A 14539-nucleotide genomic window follows, 5' to 3' on the forward strand; every position below is an offset into this window, starting at 1 on the left:
CACCTCCAGGCTGTGTAAGGGCTATTTGACCAAGAAGGAGAGTGATGGAGTGCTGCATCAGATGACCTGGCCTCCACAATCACCCGAAATCACCCCAATTGAGATGGTTTGGGATGAATTGGACCGCAGAGTGAAGGAAAAGCAGCCAATAAGTGCTCAGCATATGTGGGAACTCCTTCAAGACTGTTGGAAAAGCATTCCTCATGAATCTGGTTGAGAGAATTCCAAGACTGTGCAAAGCTGTCAACAAGGCAAAGGGTGGTTACTTTGAAAAATCTAAAATCAAAATTATAAACTGGGTGGTTTGAACCCTGAATGCTGATTGGCTGACACTCGTGCTATATCAGACCGTATACCACGGGAATGACAAAAAAAGTATTTTTACTGCTCTAATTACGTTGGTAATACAGTTTATAATAGCAATAAGGCACCTCAGGGGTTTGTGGTTTATGGCCAATAAACTCAGCCCAAAAATAATTCTGCAAAAAATGAACATAACAAGATTCAACAACTGAGACATAAACTGAACAAGTTCCACAGACATGTGACTAACAGAAATTGAATAATGTGTCCCTGAACAAAGGGGGGGTTAAAATCTAAAGTAACAATCAGTATCTGGTGTGGCCACCAGCTGAATTAAGTACTGCATTACATCTCCTCCTCATGGACTGCACCAGATTTGCCAGTTCTTACTGTGAGATGTTACCCCAAGGCACCTGCAAGTTCCCGGACATTTCTGGGGAGAATGGCCCTAGCCCTCACCCTCCGATCTAACAGGTCCCAGATGTGCTCAAACGTGCTCAATGCGATTGAGATCCGGGCTCTTCGCTGGCCATGGCAGAACACTGACATTCCTGTCTTGCGGGAAATCATGCACAGAAGAAGCAGTATGGCTGGTGGCATTGTCATGCTGGAGGGTCATGTCAGGATGAGCCTGCAGGAAGGGTACCACATGTGGGAGGAGGATGTCTTCCCTGTAACGCACAGCATTGAGATTGCCTACAATGATAACAAGCTCAGTCCGATGATGCTGTGACACACCGCTCCAGACCATGACGGACCCTCCACCTCCAAATCAATCCCGCTCCAGAGTACAGGCCTTGGTGTAACGTTCATTCCTTTGACGATAAATGCAAATCCGACCATCACCCCTGGTGAGACAAAACCGCGACTCGTCAGTGAAGAGCACTTTTTGCCAGTCCTGTCTGGTCCAGCGATGGTGGGTTTGTGCCAATATGCGAGATTGTTGCCGGTGATGTCTGGTGAGGACCTGCCTTACAACAGGCCTACAAGCCCTCAGTCTAGCATTTCTCAGTCTATTGTGGACAGTCTGAGCAATGATAGAGGTATTGTGCGTTCCTGGGGTAACTCTGGCAGTTGTTGTTGCCATCCTGTACATGTCCCGCAGGTGTGATGTTCGGATGTACCGATCCTGTGCAGGTGTTGTTACACGTGGTCTGCCACTGCGAGGACGATCAGCTGTCCGTCTTGTCTCCCTGTAGCACTGTCTTAGGTGTCTCACAGTACGGACATTGCAATTTAATGCCCTGGCCACATCTGCAGTCCTCATGCCTCTTTGCAGTATGCCTCAGGCACATCACGCAGGTGAGCAGGGACTCTGGGCATCTTTCTTTTGGTGTTTTTCAGAGTCAGTAGAAAGTGTCCTAAGTTTTCATAACTGTGACCTTAATTGCCTACCGTCTGTAAGCTGTTAGTGTCTTAACAACCGTTCCACAGGTGCATGTTCATTAATTGTTTATGGTTCATTGAAAAAGCATAGAAAACAGTGTTTAAACCCTTTACAATGAAGATCTGTGACCTTATTTGGATTTTTACAAATCATCTTTGAAAGACAGGGTTCTGAAAAAGTAACATTTATTTTTTTGAGCTTATATCACGGCTAAGGGCTGTATCCAGGCACTCCGCTTTGCGTCGTGATATATTGGTCATATACTACACCCCCTCGGGCCTTATTCCTTAATTATATTTTGATTTGTTTAACAGTTATTTGGATACTACATGATTTCATATGTGTTATTTCATAGTTTTGATGTCTTCACTATGTTCCGGCCTGATCCGTTTCACCTGTCGTTGTGCTTGTCTCCACCCCCTCCAGGTGTCGCACATCTTCCCCACTTATCCTCTGGGTATTTATACCTGTGTTCTCTGTCTGTCTGTGCCAGTTGGTCTTGTTTGTCAAGCTTACCAGCGGTCATCCTGTCAGCGCCTGTCTTTTCCCTGCCACTCTTTTTCTCATCCTCCTGGTTTTTGACCCTTGCCTGTCCTGACCCTGTACCCGCCCGCCTGAACACTCTGCCTGTCCATGACCCTGTACCCGCCCGCCTAAACACTCTACCTGTCCATGACCCTGTACCCGCCCGCCTGAACACTCTCTGTCCATGACCCTGTACCCGCCCGCCTGAACACTCTATCTGTCCATGACCCTGTACCCGCCCGCCTGAACACTCTGCCTGTCCATGACCCTGTACCCGCCCGCCTAAACACTCTACCTGTCCATGACCCTGTACCCGCCCGCCTGAACACTCTCTGTCCATGACCCTGTACCCGCCCGCCTGAACACTCTATCTGTCCATGACCCTGTACCCGCCCGCCTGACCACTCTACCTGTCCATGACCCTGTACCCGCCCGCCTGAACACTCTACCTGTCCATGACCCTGTACCCGCCCGCCTGACCACTCTACCTGTCCCTGACCCTGTACCCGCCCGCCTGAACACTCTACCTGTCCATGACCCTGTACCCGCCCGCCTGACCACTCTACCTGTCCCTGACCCTGTACCCGCCCGCCTGAACACTCTGCCTGTCCATGACCCTGTACCCGCCTGCCTGAACACTCTACCTGTCCATGACCCTGTACCCACCCGCCTGACCACTCTCTGTCCATGACCCTGTACCCGCCCGCCTGAACACTCTGCCTGTCCCTGACTCTGTACCCACCAACCTGACCACTCTGCCTGTCCCTCAGCCTGCCTGTCGTCCTGTACCTTTGCTCCACCTCTGGATTATCAACCCCTGCCTGCCTTGACCTGTCGTTTGCAAGCCCCTGTGGTTACAAAAAAACATTGTTACTTCACACAGTCTGCACTTGGGTCTTACCTTGATTCCTGATACACTATTATTCTACAATGTAGAAAATAGTCAAAATAAAGAAAAACCCTTGCGTGAGTAGGTGTGTCCAAACTTTTGACTGGTACTGTAAGTGTAGGAATATTTATTGAGCTTTAGCATGTGTGTATATGTGTGTGTGCATGTGTGTATGTTGTGTGTGACAGAGAAAAAGAAAGCAATGCATGCACAATGGGATCAGCTCATACTTACCAACAGGACGAGCTGGTGACAGAACAATGGTATGGTTGGGTGAGGACAAAACACAAGACGGAGAAGAGGAGAGGAGGAGAGGAGAGGAGAGGAGAGGGAAAGAAAAAACATGGAAATCAGAAATGAATGACGTGGTGTTGGGTTCAAAACTCCAGCAGGTAAGGAGCAGGAGAATGGGGCTCAGGTAAAGGAAATAAAACCTGGGTATCATCATGGAGGGGTGTATAGTTTAACACGATAGCCTTGTACACTTAGCCGTATTCACAGATGTGGGAACACCACAGACTTGTCACTTAACAATGTGCTGATGTGAAAGCAAAAGACAGAAAGCTGGATCCCTCACCCTCTTCACCTCAAATACCCTGAAAACACTTTCTCACGTCACCAATTCTCCTATTAACATCCCCGTTGACAGAGGACACAGTGAGGCGTGGTGATGTGCAGGCGAGGTGGAATGGATAGTGAGATACAGGGTGGGTAACACAATTGGTTATGGTTAAGTTGCTCATATCTGAGTGGAGGCTGGAAGTCCTGGTGCATTCATCCAGCCTGGGCCCTGGGAGAGCAGCGAGATCACACCAGATAGACTTTAGTATTCAACGTTTGTCCAGGTCCCCAGGACGTCGGGAGATGCCTTCAGTACTGTCCACTAGGGGCAATGTGAGCATGTGTTATTGTCGTAGGCTTGGGGCTTGTTATGACGTTGTGGATGGGGATAAACGAAGGGCTTAAACTGCATGTTTCGGCTCCGAGGATCGCGGGTTCAATCTAATGCCAAACCTTGACCCTTACCTTATCCCAAACCTTATCCCTTACATGTACCCTTACCTTAACCAGTCGGAATTAATGCCTAAACTTACCATCAAGTTTTTTCTGTTTTAGGAAAAATGTTGAATCGTGAAGAGAGACTGTTCTTGTTGGGGAGAGAGTAGGACTGAGCCCAGCTCTGGGCTCACAGCAGGCAATAACACTCACATGGTGGGGTGGGGGAGAGGAATGGCCTGGGCCCACCCTGCTGAGACTATTACCACAGCTCCAGGAACAGGATTAGTGACAGGTGTCTGGCTGTCTGCTACAGTAGCCTGTACTCACCCCTGACGGTGAGGGTAGCCGAGGCCTCCACTTTGCCCACACGGTTCTCGGCCACGCAGGTGAAGGTCCCCTGGTCCCCAGCCGACGCCTTCTTGATTCTCAGGAGGAAATCCTCCTTCTCATATCGGATGTCATACCTAGGGAAGGAGAGGGGGAGAGGAGCAGTTTACATTAGAGTGAAGACTAGCTTGCAGTAATCAGTGTCACACCTCTGATGGCTTGCATACCACGACTGTTTTGATAAACGGCTGCTTTGAAACGACTGGAAAAAGGGGCAAAGTTCTGTATAAATAACAATTACACAAAACAATTTACTGTATGCTTACTACAGTAAGTAACCCATTCTGGGACATTTCAGAGTAAAGCTTACATAAAATAATAGGTTGTGGACATAGGCTGTTTGAAGAATAAAGCGAGGCTTCCTGAGGTACTTAAGACTCCCTGCAGCAGAGAGACTGTTCTGCTACATAGGAGGAGGAGAAGGGGGGGGCAATTATTCAGGGATGAAAGGCATGGCAAAATGAAAGGTGCTTTCAGCTGGAACCTTGACTGTTCCTCTATTTCAATATTTATGAAGAAGGGCACCCACTGTGGGGTGCGTGCGTGAGTGTGTGCGAGTGAGAGAAAGCCGAAAGAAAGAGAGAGCGAGAGAGAGAGACTATACTGTATCTGACATACTGTATCTGGTGCACTCGCATAAATCCACACCCAGATGCAGCCACACAGACAGACAGACAGACAGACAGACAGACAGACAGACTGCTACGGATGAGAAAGACTCGGCAGTAATGACTAATTCATAAAGATACACTACGCATCACAGCAGCCAGCTAGTCTCAGCAGTGAGAGAAACAGCAGTCCTAACAGAGCAGGGTTAACAGTCCATCACTCAGGTGCAGAGGGTTTGACATGGCTACAGAGCATGGAGCATTATGGAGTTGGACTCTATAAGGGGCCTCCTCTGGTCTCTGAAGTAGACAGACCAGCAGCCTGTAATCCTGTCTAGTCTTCCATACCATCTGGACATGTGAGACGAGCAGAGCAGTGAAACACAATGACGGGGGACATGGCGGGAGGGGTCACGGATCCAAGAGAAGGTGAGAAAAGTGAGGGGGAAAATATCGCTCAAGCTTTTCTGTCGGTTCGGACAGTTGGTCTGTCTGACTGAACCTTGTGAAGACTCCAGTCACGTCACGTCTCTGACCCACATACACACCTCCTTGGAGGGCCCGTCTGGGAGGGATGGAGGGATGGGGAAAGAGAGGGAGGGAGGGAGAGTAAGAGATAGACTGAGAGAAAGAAAGAGAGAAGGGAGGAAGGCAGGTCTGGATGTAGGGCATGTTTCTGGAGACATGGGGAAGAAGGGAGTACGGAGTGAGCAGACTGACAGACAGACTCTACTCTATCCCTGTCTGAGAGAGCACTCCCCACAGCCACATCCTGTCTCAGACACATGCTGCTGCTGCTGTACCACCACCAACACTCTCACACCACTACTTTAGGGTAGCTACTTCCTTTAGAAATACACACTTATGCCATGGAGGGAAAACACATTTCCTCTCATGCAGATCCCAATATGGTCAAAGACGTCATATGGGATTAAATATTGACAAACTGTGAGAAAGCGTTTTCCGTTACAGTGACGAAGAGAGCAGAGAGTCATGGTAAATGTAGTTTTATGCTGTGGACTTAAACACACATTGACTCCATTGGCAGCATGGTCCTGATATGATACAAAGTAATGGCCTAAATAGAGGACATTGTTAGACCTGGGGCCATGTGTAGTGTAGCTATATACACATAATTATTATTTCTGAGTCTAGCTAGGACTGCTATAGCATAGAAAATCGAGAGCTCAAATACTAAATTATACATCCAGAAATAGAGATAGAAAGGACGAAGGAGAGTAAAGAAATTACATTTGTGGATTCCTCACACACACGGACAGCATACACGTCAGCCTGAAAACACACTAGCACGTGCATAGTAAGTGCAATAGATTACATTTCATCTGGGTTTAAGAACAGGACAGTTGGCTTTGATAAATAATATTAGGTACTGTGATCCAAGCTATAGTAACATGTCAGGAGTTTACCTGCTGTAGACTGGGACTCATTAGTCCATATGAACCCCTGTTTCAACCACCACAGCAGGAACTCATAGAAAACACAGTCACACAGACACTCCCTCTCTCCTCACCTGCCACGGGGTATATCCACGTCGTCCTTCCTCCAGCGTAATGAGGGAGGTGGGTCTCCCTGTACCTGACACCTGAGCTCCACACTCTCCTCCACCAAGACCACCTGGTTCACCGGCCGACGGACAAACGTGGGTCTCTCTGGACAACCACCACACACACACACACACACACACACACACACACACACACACACACACACACACACACACACACACACACACACACACACACACACACACACACACACACACACACACACACACACACACACACACACACACAGGACATAAGTCTACAAGCACTCGAAAAACAGGTAGCATGTTGACAAGTGCAGCTATTACAGGAAGCACCAGGGGGTGAGTCTGTCCTTACCAAACACAGAGAGCTGAGCCGTCTCACTGTCTCTCTCCCCCACCATGTTGGTGGCCACACACACATACATCCCTGCGTCACTCTTCCTGGTGTTGGAGATGGTCAACTTCCCTCCACGTACCTGACAGATAGACAGAGACAGCGCAACAACGTCTAAATCAGACACTCTGTACACTGCTTTCAGTGATGAGAAACATTGTGACTACTAGCCACTGACTGAAACGGGGTTATTCCCACGTCACGCTACCCCAGACGGAGGCGGTGGTTAAGGGATTTTGCATATCTCAGCCATCCCTAATGAGAGTCGGCGTAGAGGAGCGTGTCCCGAAAGAAGTGCTGTACTCACAGTGACCCTGTCACCTTTGAGGTCCAGACGGGCCTTGTCTTTTCTCCAGAAGGTGGTGGGCTCAGGGTGCCCACGAGGAGGCTGGCACTCTAGGGTGGCAGGCTCCCCCACCGCCACCACCATGTCCTGGGGGTTCTGTCTGAAGTCATCACGCAACACTGGGACAAACAGAGAGAGGGGGGTTAGACTCTTTCTAAACATTTATTTTTTTACTAGGTTCATTGTGGATATAGTGGATGTAGTGTTTCATCCACTGTGTGGGTAGATAATCCAAGCTGGATGATCAACAAACAAAAAAACAAAGAGTTCACGGACAATAATATACAGTGTAGAAATAACGTTGCACTCTGTCAGTTAGTAGCAGAGTGAAGAAAATAACTGTAGGAGAGCCAGAGCCTAGAGCAGAATTCTAGTCAAACAGGAATCGTGTGGGATGGAGCCAGAGTCCCGAGGTCCTGCTGTCAATCACAGGAAGCTGTGGCAGACGAGATCTGGGGAGTCTCAGTCACAGAGGCCTGGCCAGGTCTACAGAGCCATATGGCTGGGTGGGTTCTGTCACTGTCACACGTCACTCCTCTACTCACTCAGACAAGCCTTTCTTCCACCCCATAGTAACACCCCCACTTAAAACATTGCACCTTTAGAAAACGCTGAGCGTCATATTCCATACGGATGCAATACAATTTACAAGCCCTCAGGAAGAAAATTCTCGCCCGAACACTCGCACTTAACTTGTCTTAATAGCACTGACTCTGCTGGTAGCTACTTTATTGAGGAAAAGTGTTCTTTATATGACTGTGATATGTGATATATGATATGTGATATGTGATATGTGGTTGTCTCACCTAGCTAGCTTAAGATTGAATGCACTAACTGTCGCTCTGGATAAGAACATCTGCTAAATGACTCAAATGTAAATGTGACAATGTAAGAGCCACATATTCCCGCTGTACTTGTTCCACCACAGTGAGGACAAAAGGAAAAAACATAACTGTGGGAGAGAACACATTTCGGTCAGCAAGAAGTGCATTTAGATGCAAACCTGCACACCTCTGAGAAGGTAGAAACCCAACCCAATAGAATGATTCTGAAATGGGCTTCAATTCTCTGGCATGACGGGTGGTAAAATGATGGTGCCATGTGAACGATATTTGGATATAAATGACCATAGGGGCCTCATTACATGAAGTCCTCATTATGTGAGGTGAGAGGGGAGCTAGAGGTGGTGGTGCATCTGGTTACTGCATCCTAATATTACAAACTGGTCCTGTACATGTAGCTGAAGGCCATCATTTAAACGTTGCCATGATTCAAGCCTCCTGAAATGAGACAGAAATCTATCTACAGTATTTGAGAAATACGACTTGGCCAAACACCGTAGACACAGAAAGCAGAGATGAAAAGGGCTTGAAACTGCATGTGAGCAATAAAATGAGTGATAATGATTTAAAAAGAGAGTAAGTGTTTAGCAAGTGGTTGTTTGTTCTGGTTTTGGTCTCACAACGTACTCTATCATAAAAGAGGTATGCAAATCTTGCATGATAACATCTAACGATGTTACAATAACGATGCGCACGCTTCAATGGGGCAGAAGGTCATGTGTTGTTGTGATTCTGGATGGCCAGATAACTAGAAACAATGACAAAAGGAGAATCGTTTCAGGTAATTGTATCTTATTATTGATACCAAGTCCTGATTTGAGGTGTTTTGACTGATGCCATGTTATGCTAACAGGTTTTGTTCTGGATTAAAACGGGGTTTAGGTGGTGTGCATGGCAGGGATCGTGGTAGGGGGCGTGGCAATGAATGTGGTCTGGCCACCAGCACAGCTACATTTTAGAGAACATTTCAGAGGCCCCCACCTTGTTGTCGTAGAGACATTTTTAAGCCAATTGCTTGCAATTCTACACATTTTGCCATGCAAAATGTTGCAGTTTTAAAGCTATTTTTCTGTAATTCTATGCGTTTTGCCATGGATAATGCTGTGTTCCTTTGTTCAAACATAACAACAAAACATTGTTTGAATTTTTAATTCTTCCTGACTGTCTAGCTTCTATTTTGGTGATTGTTAGTTCTTAAAGATTATTTAAAAAATATATAGATCCACTCTATTATCTTTTCTACATACTTTATATCTTGTTTTAGTCGTTTGAGTTCACGCTTAAATCGGGGTTCCATCGCAAAAATGTATTAAATAAATACATTTTAAAAAACACGGCTTGCCCAAGGATTACAATGGCAAATAAATTCCTGGCTAATACGGCTCAAATTCGCTAGCTAACTAACCAACATCTGTAACAATGTATTTGAGAAACAAGTGCTCATTGTGCAAATGTATTTAGGTTTTCAATTAACATTGGACACTAAATATAGTTGTCACCAATCTAAGCCAGCCCAGTGGGTTTTGCCCCATAGTTGTGCACGCGTCGGTCGGTTTTGCTGCTAAACAACCAACCCGTCTATACTGCATGTAGGCCATGGTGTAACAGAGTCCAACAACTAGGACTACTACTGGCATTGCTGGCTGTAGAAACGGGGTGTTTTATAATATGATCTCTCTTGACACAGGTCTGCAGAACAGTAGCTTGGAGTTTGTTGAATAGTCTATGTGATGAGAACAGCCTGCAGGGGAGTGTCACTTTCTCAACAGCAGTCAGAGGCCTGTCCCATTTCTGTCACACTTATGACACAGCCTACACACGTGCTCGTGCACACGCGCACATACACTAACACAGTTGCCCGGGTCACGTACTACCAACAGTTGCTGATGATGCTTTATCAAAAAGAGCCAGAGATGGAGAGCGAGAGCGACAACAGACACCCAATGGGGTCTGGAACAGGGAGGGGGTTATTTGCATTGGGGGATTTTTGAATAAATAAACAACTTAGCATGTCTGTGCCCTAAAAAAGTCATCAGCAATCAGTCAGGAGAAACTTCAGAGTCGAGACGGCAAGCGTTTACCCAGCGTTCCCGAGGGCCATGAGCCCAGAACATTACCTATTAGAAAGCTCTCATTTCAGCAGCCAGGCAGCGACGGCAGGCAAGCACAGACAACAGACCAAAAGCCACTCACAGAGAGGACGTGGCAGGCGGCAAACAAAGTATATACAGTCATTTCAATTGTTTATACAATAGACACACATATCACGTATAAGCAACTGAAGCTCGAGGAGCAGAGAGCGGTAAGGAAGCTACTGATTACTAATGGTCACGACATGATACGTAACATCAATCAGCAGGTCACATCCAATTACTGATATTTAAACCACTGATGCCCCAACTTGTATCCTACTCCTTAGGTGTCTGTCTATGTGACTGGTGACATGTCTCAACTATAACAGTGAGTGCCTCTCCCTTCATAACTTTTAACATTGCAACAGTACATGACATACTCCTCTCACAGAGATGTACCAATGTCTCTGTCTTCTAATTCGCCTGCGGGTCAGCCAGACAGCCAGCCAGTCACCATGAATGGTTAACAGTTAAGCAGTAACTACAATCATGTTGCATTAGCATCCCGTCCTCTTGTCATGTAATGTAAATTGAAGATGTAGGTGGCAGCGGACGCTCTCCTCCCCTCCCCCATTCCTCTCTCTCTCTACATTCTCCCAATTACAGTAACAGAGCTCCCACAGACCACACTTCAACATCTATAATTGATTATCGTCTACTCGTCTGTCTCTTTACGCATTCACTGACTCTCACGCTTCTCCTGCTCCCAACCTTACCTAACCTACTTCTCTCCCTTACCCACTGAAACTTGTCTTCTACTGTACAACAGCAGCTAATGCTGGAGCTGGGAATTTTTGGTTTGTAGCCTTCTGAGTCTGAAAATGCTGTAACATAGAAATATATGGATTGATGGCATGGTAAATGGCTTTAAATAAAAGTTTATAACAAACTGAAGGACTTAACACAATCTGGGGGGGGGGGGGGGGCATTTAAAAGGCCTGATTTAGTACAATTAGATAATAGTCCTGTGTTTGACAATAAGTCAATCGCTGGGTTCTGATGTTGCCCATCTCTTGCCCAGTCATACTGGAAAGGTCAGTTAGGATCACCACTTTATTTTAAGAATGTGAAATGTCAGAATAATAGTAGAGAGAATGATTTATTTCAGCTTTTAATTCTTTCATCACATTCCCAGTGGGTCAAAAGTTTACACTCAATTAGTATTTGGTAGCATTTCCTTTTAATTGCTTAACTTGGGTCAAACGTTTCGGGTAGCCTTCCACAAGCTTCCCACAATAAGTTGGGTGAATTTTGGCCCATTCCTCCTGACAGAGCTGGTGTAACTGAGTCAGGTTTGTAGGCCTCCTTGATCGCACATGCTTTTTCAGTTCTGCCCACAACTATTCTATAGGATTGAGGTCAGGGCTTTGTGATGGCCACTCCAATACCTTGACTTTAAGCCATTTTGCCAAAACTTTGGAAGTATGCTTCGGGTCATTGTTCATTTAGAAGACCCATTTGCGACAAAGCTTTAACTTCCTGACTGAAGTCTTGAGATGTTGCGTCAATATATCCACATAATTTTCCTTCCTCGTGATGCCATCTATTTTGTGAAGTGCATCAGTCCATCCTGCAGCAAAGCACCCCCACAACATGATGCTGCCACCCCTATGCTTCACGGTTGGGATGGTGTTCTTCGGCTTGCAAGCCTCCCCATTTTTCCTCTAAACATAGCAATGGTCATTATGACCAAACAGTTCTATCTTTGTTTTATCAGACCAGAGGACATTTCTCCAAAATGTACGATCTTTGTCCCCATGTGCAGTTGCAAACCGTAGTCTGCCTTTTTTGTGGCGTTTTTGGAGCAGTGGCTTCTTCCTTGCTGAGCGGCCTTTCAGGTTATGCCGATATAGGACTTGTTTTACTGTGGATATAGACACTTTCGTACCTGTTTCCTCCAGCATCTTCACAAGGTCCTTTGCTGTTGTTCTGGGATTGATTTGCACTTTTCGGGCCGAAGTACGTTCATCTCTAGGAGACAGAACGCATCTCCTTCCTGAGCGGTATGACGGCTGCATGGTCCCATGGTGTTTATACTTGCATACTATTGTTTGTACATGAACGTGGTACCTTCAGGCATTTGGAAATTGCTCCAAGGATGAACCTGACTTGTGGAGGTATACCATTTTTTTTACGAGGTCTTGGCTGATTTCTTTTGATTTTCCCATGATGTCAAGCAAAAAAACACTGAGTTTGAAGGTAGACCTTGAAATACACCCACAGGTACACCTCCAATTGACTCAAATTATGTCAATTAGCCTATCAGAAGCTTCTAAAACCATGACATCATTTTCTGGAATGTTCTAAGCTGTTTAACGGCACAGTCAACTTAGTGTATGTAAACTTCTGACCCACAGGAATTGTGATACAGTGATTATAAGTGAAATAATCTGTCTGTCAACAATTGTTGGAAACATTACCTGTGTCATGCACAAAGTAGATGTCCTAACCGACTTGCCAAAACTATAGTTTTGAAGAAATTTGAAGGAGTGGTTGAAAAACTAGTTTTAATGACTCCAACCTAAGTGTATGTAAACTTCCGACTTCAACTGTAGATAGGGAGAGGGTGAGAGAGTGAAATAGCAGAGGTAGACAGAAACACAGAGAGAGATGGAGACAGAGAGAAAGAAAGATAGAGAGAGTGAAATAGCAGAGAGAGTCTGAAGTTGTATTTTATTTCGCAGAGTGGTCGCTAGCATCATAAAACCTTCTAGCAATTTTGTGAAAATGTTATGCATCAGCGGGAGTGTGAGTCAGGGATCTGAATCTTCCCTTTTATCCGCCTTGTTTCACTAAAGCAGCTATAGCCTGGGGAGCATGGCTTTATTATATGCACTTGTCTTCCTTCGCTGAGATCACACAGCGCGGTGTTGCAAAAGGTTGCTCAACCATAATGGAGAGAACTTGATAATGCAAAATAATGTCCCTAAACGTGCTTGTGTTCTCACTAAGCTCAGGTTTAAATACCAACTAAACCGTTCAGCTTATCAGAGTAGGTGTGTAAGAGAAACAATGAGAGACAGAGAGAAGCAGAGGGAGCGCGCGTGTAAATCTGCCACTCATCTTCTCAAATACGCCTGCTGCTCTCTCCTCTCTTCTCACTGACAAATGATAAAACAGCAAACAGGCAGATGAAACTGCATGAAATTCAGCATTTCTCTCCATCGGTCCAATTCTGCTGGGAGGTAATTTAAAAAAGTGGTGTCAGAGAGAATCAACAAAATGCCTGGGACCATCTGTGCCTCGAAACCATCCAGCGTGTTCAAACAGTGGCGAGCAGAGCTGCCCAGCTAACTGAGAGAGCGGAGTGGGGAGGAATATTCGGAGCTTTGTTTACTGCCGGGCTACGATTACATTCTTTCTGCTGGACACATGCAGATGGCACACAGCATGTATATGTTTAGAGCTATAGAATGTAAACAGGTGGAGGATGTGGCTACAGTAAACATGTTCCCATTTGCAACAGCTGCCATTCAGGACAAAGAGAAAGCTCATTAATATGGTAATGCTATGCTATCACTCCAATCCATAATCACACTTCTGCATACACACACGTCCTTTTGGTTGTTTCACTGAAGAGCGTGATAACGTGACCTTTGACTGGGGAATCAGCAGAAAGGTAAGCAGGGGAAACAATCTCAGGTCTGCGGGAGAATAGCACATGCTCTACAGCACGGGGTACCTTTAGACATACTGGTAGACACAATCTACAAACCCCTCCACTACACATTGAAGAACGATGGTGGGTAATGTATAATGTGCTAGTGTTGGTAGAATAGCAGCTGCTAATAAGGCCACCACCACCAACCTTCTGTGCCAAGGGAAAGAGTGGCATCAAAACAAGTCCAGCGCCATGCGAGTGAGGAGGGGGAAGGCGTGGCGGCTAGGGGGATGAAACAGGTGTGTTCTGCCCCCCCCCCCCCCCACAGGCGCTACTGAGCCCCTGGAAGCAGCTTACAGTACCCATTAGGATTATTCACCCCAAATCCATGTTAATCACATTTGGGCACACGGTAACCCACTGCTGCCACTGCCACCCACCATATTCATCAGGACTGTAGACGGAGACGTAGTCTGGGGGACGGTTTGGGGTCAAAAGTAGCAGTGGGGGACAGCATCACTAGTCTCCCACATAAAAACACAGTCCAACACCCAGAGAGTATAGACACATGAAACCA

General features: G+C 46.2%; 1 protein-coding gene across 4 annotated transcripts in view; it reads right to left on the bottom strand.

Annotated features, from left to right (window-relative positions):
* The window catches only part of LOC129868828 (roundabout homolog 2-like), a 178262-nt gene that overhangs the window by 39220 nt on the left and 124503 nt on the right, over positions 1 to 14539 (bottom strand). For all 4 annotated transcript variants that reach the window (XM_055943107.1, XM_055943106.1, XM_055943109.1 and 1 more), the window contains exons 3-6: positions 7349 to 7506; positions 7003 to 7123; positions 6630 to 6768; positions 4431 to 4567 (exon numbers count right to left, since the gene is read on the bottom strand). In XM_055943107.1, coding sequence (XP_055799082.1) covers positions 4431 to 4567; positions 6630 to 6768; positions 7003 to 7123; positions 7349 to 7506 — 555 coding nt within the window. The remainder of the gene's footprint in view (positions 1 to 4430; positions 4568 to 6629; positions 6769 to 7002; positions 7124 to 7348; positions 7507 to 14539) is intronic.

This window comes from Salvelinus fontinalis, chromosome 13 (assembly GCF_029448725.1).
Source record: "Salvelinus fontinalis isolate EN_2023a chromosome 13, ASM2944872v1, whole genome shotgun sequence".
Lineage (NCBI taxonomy): Eukaryota > Metazoa > Chordata > Actinopteri > Salmoniformes > Salmonidae > Salvelinus > Salvelinus fontinalis.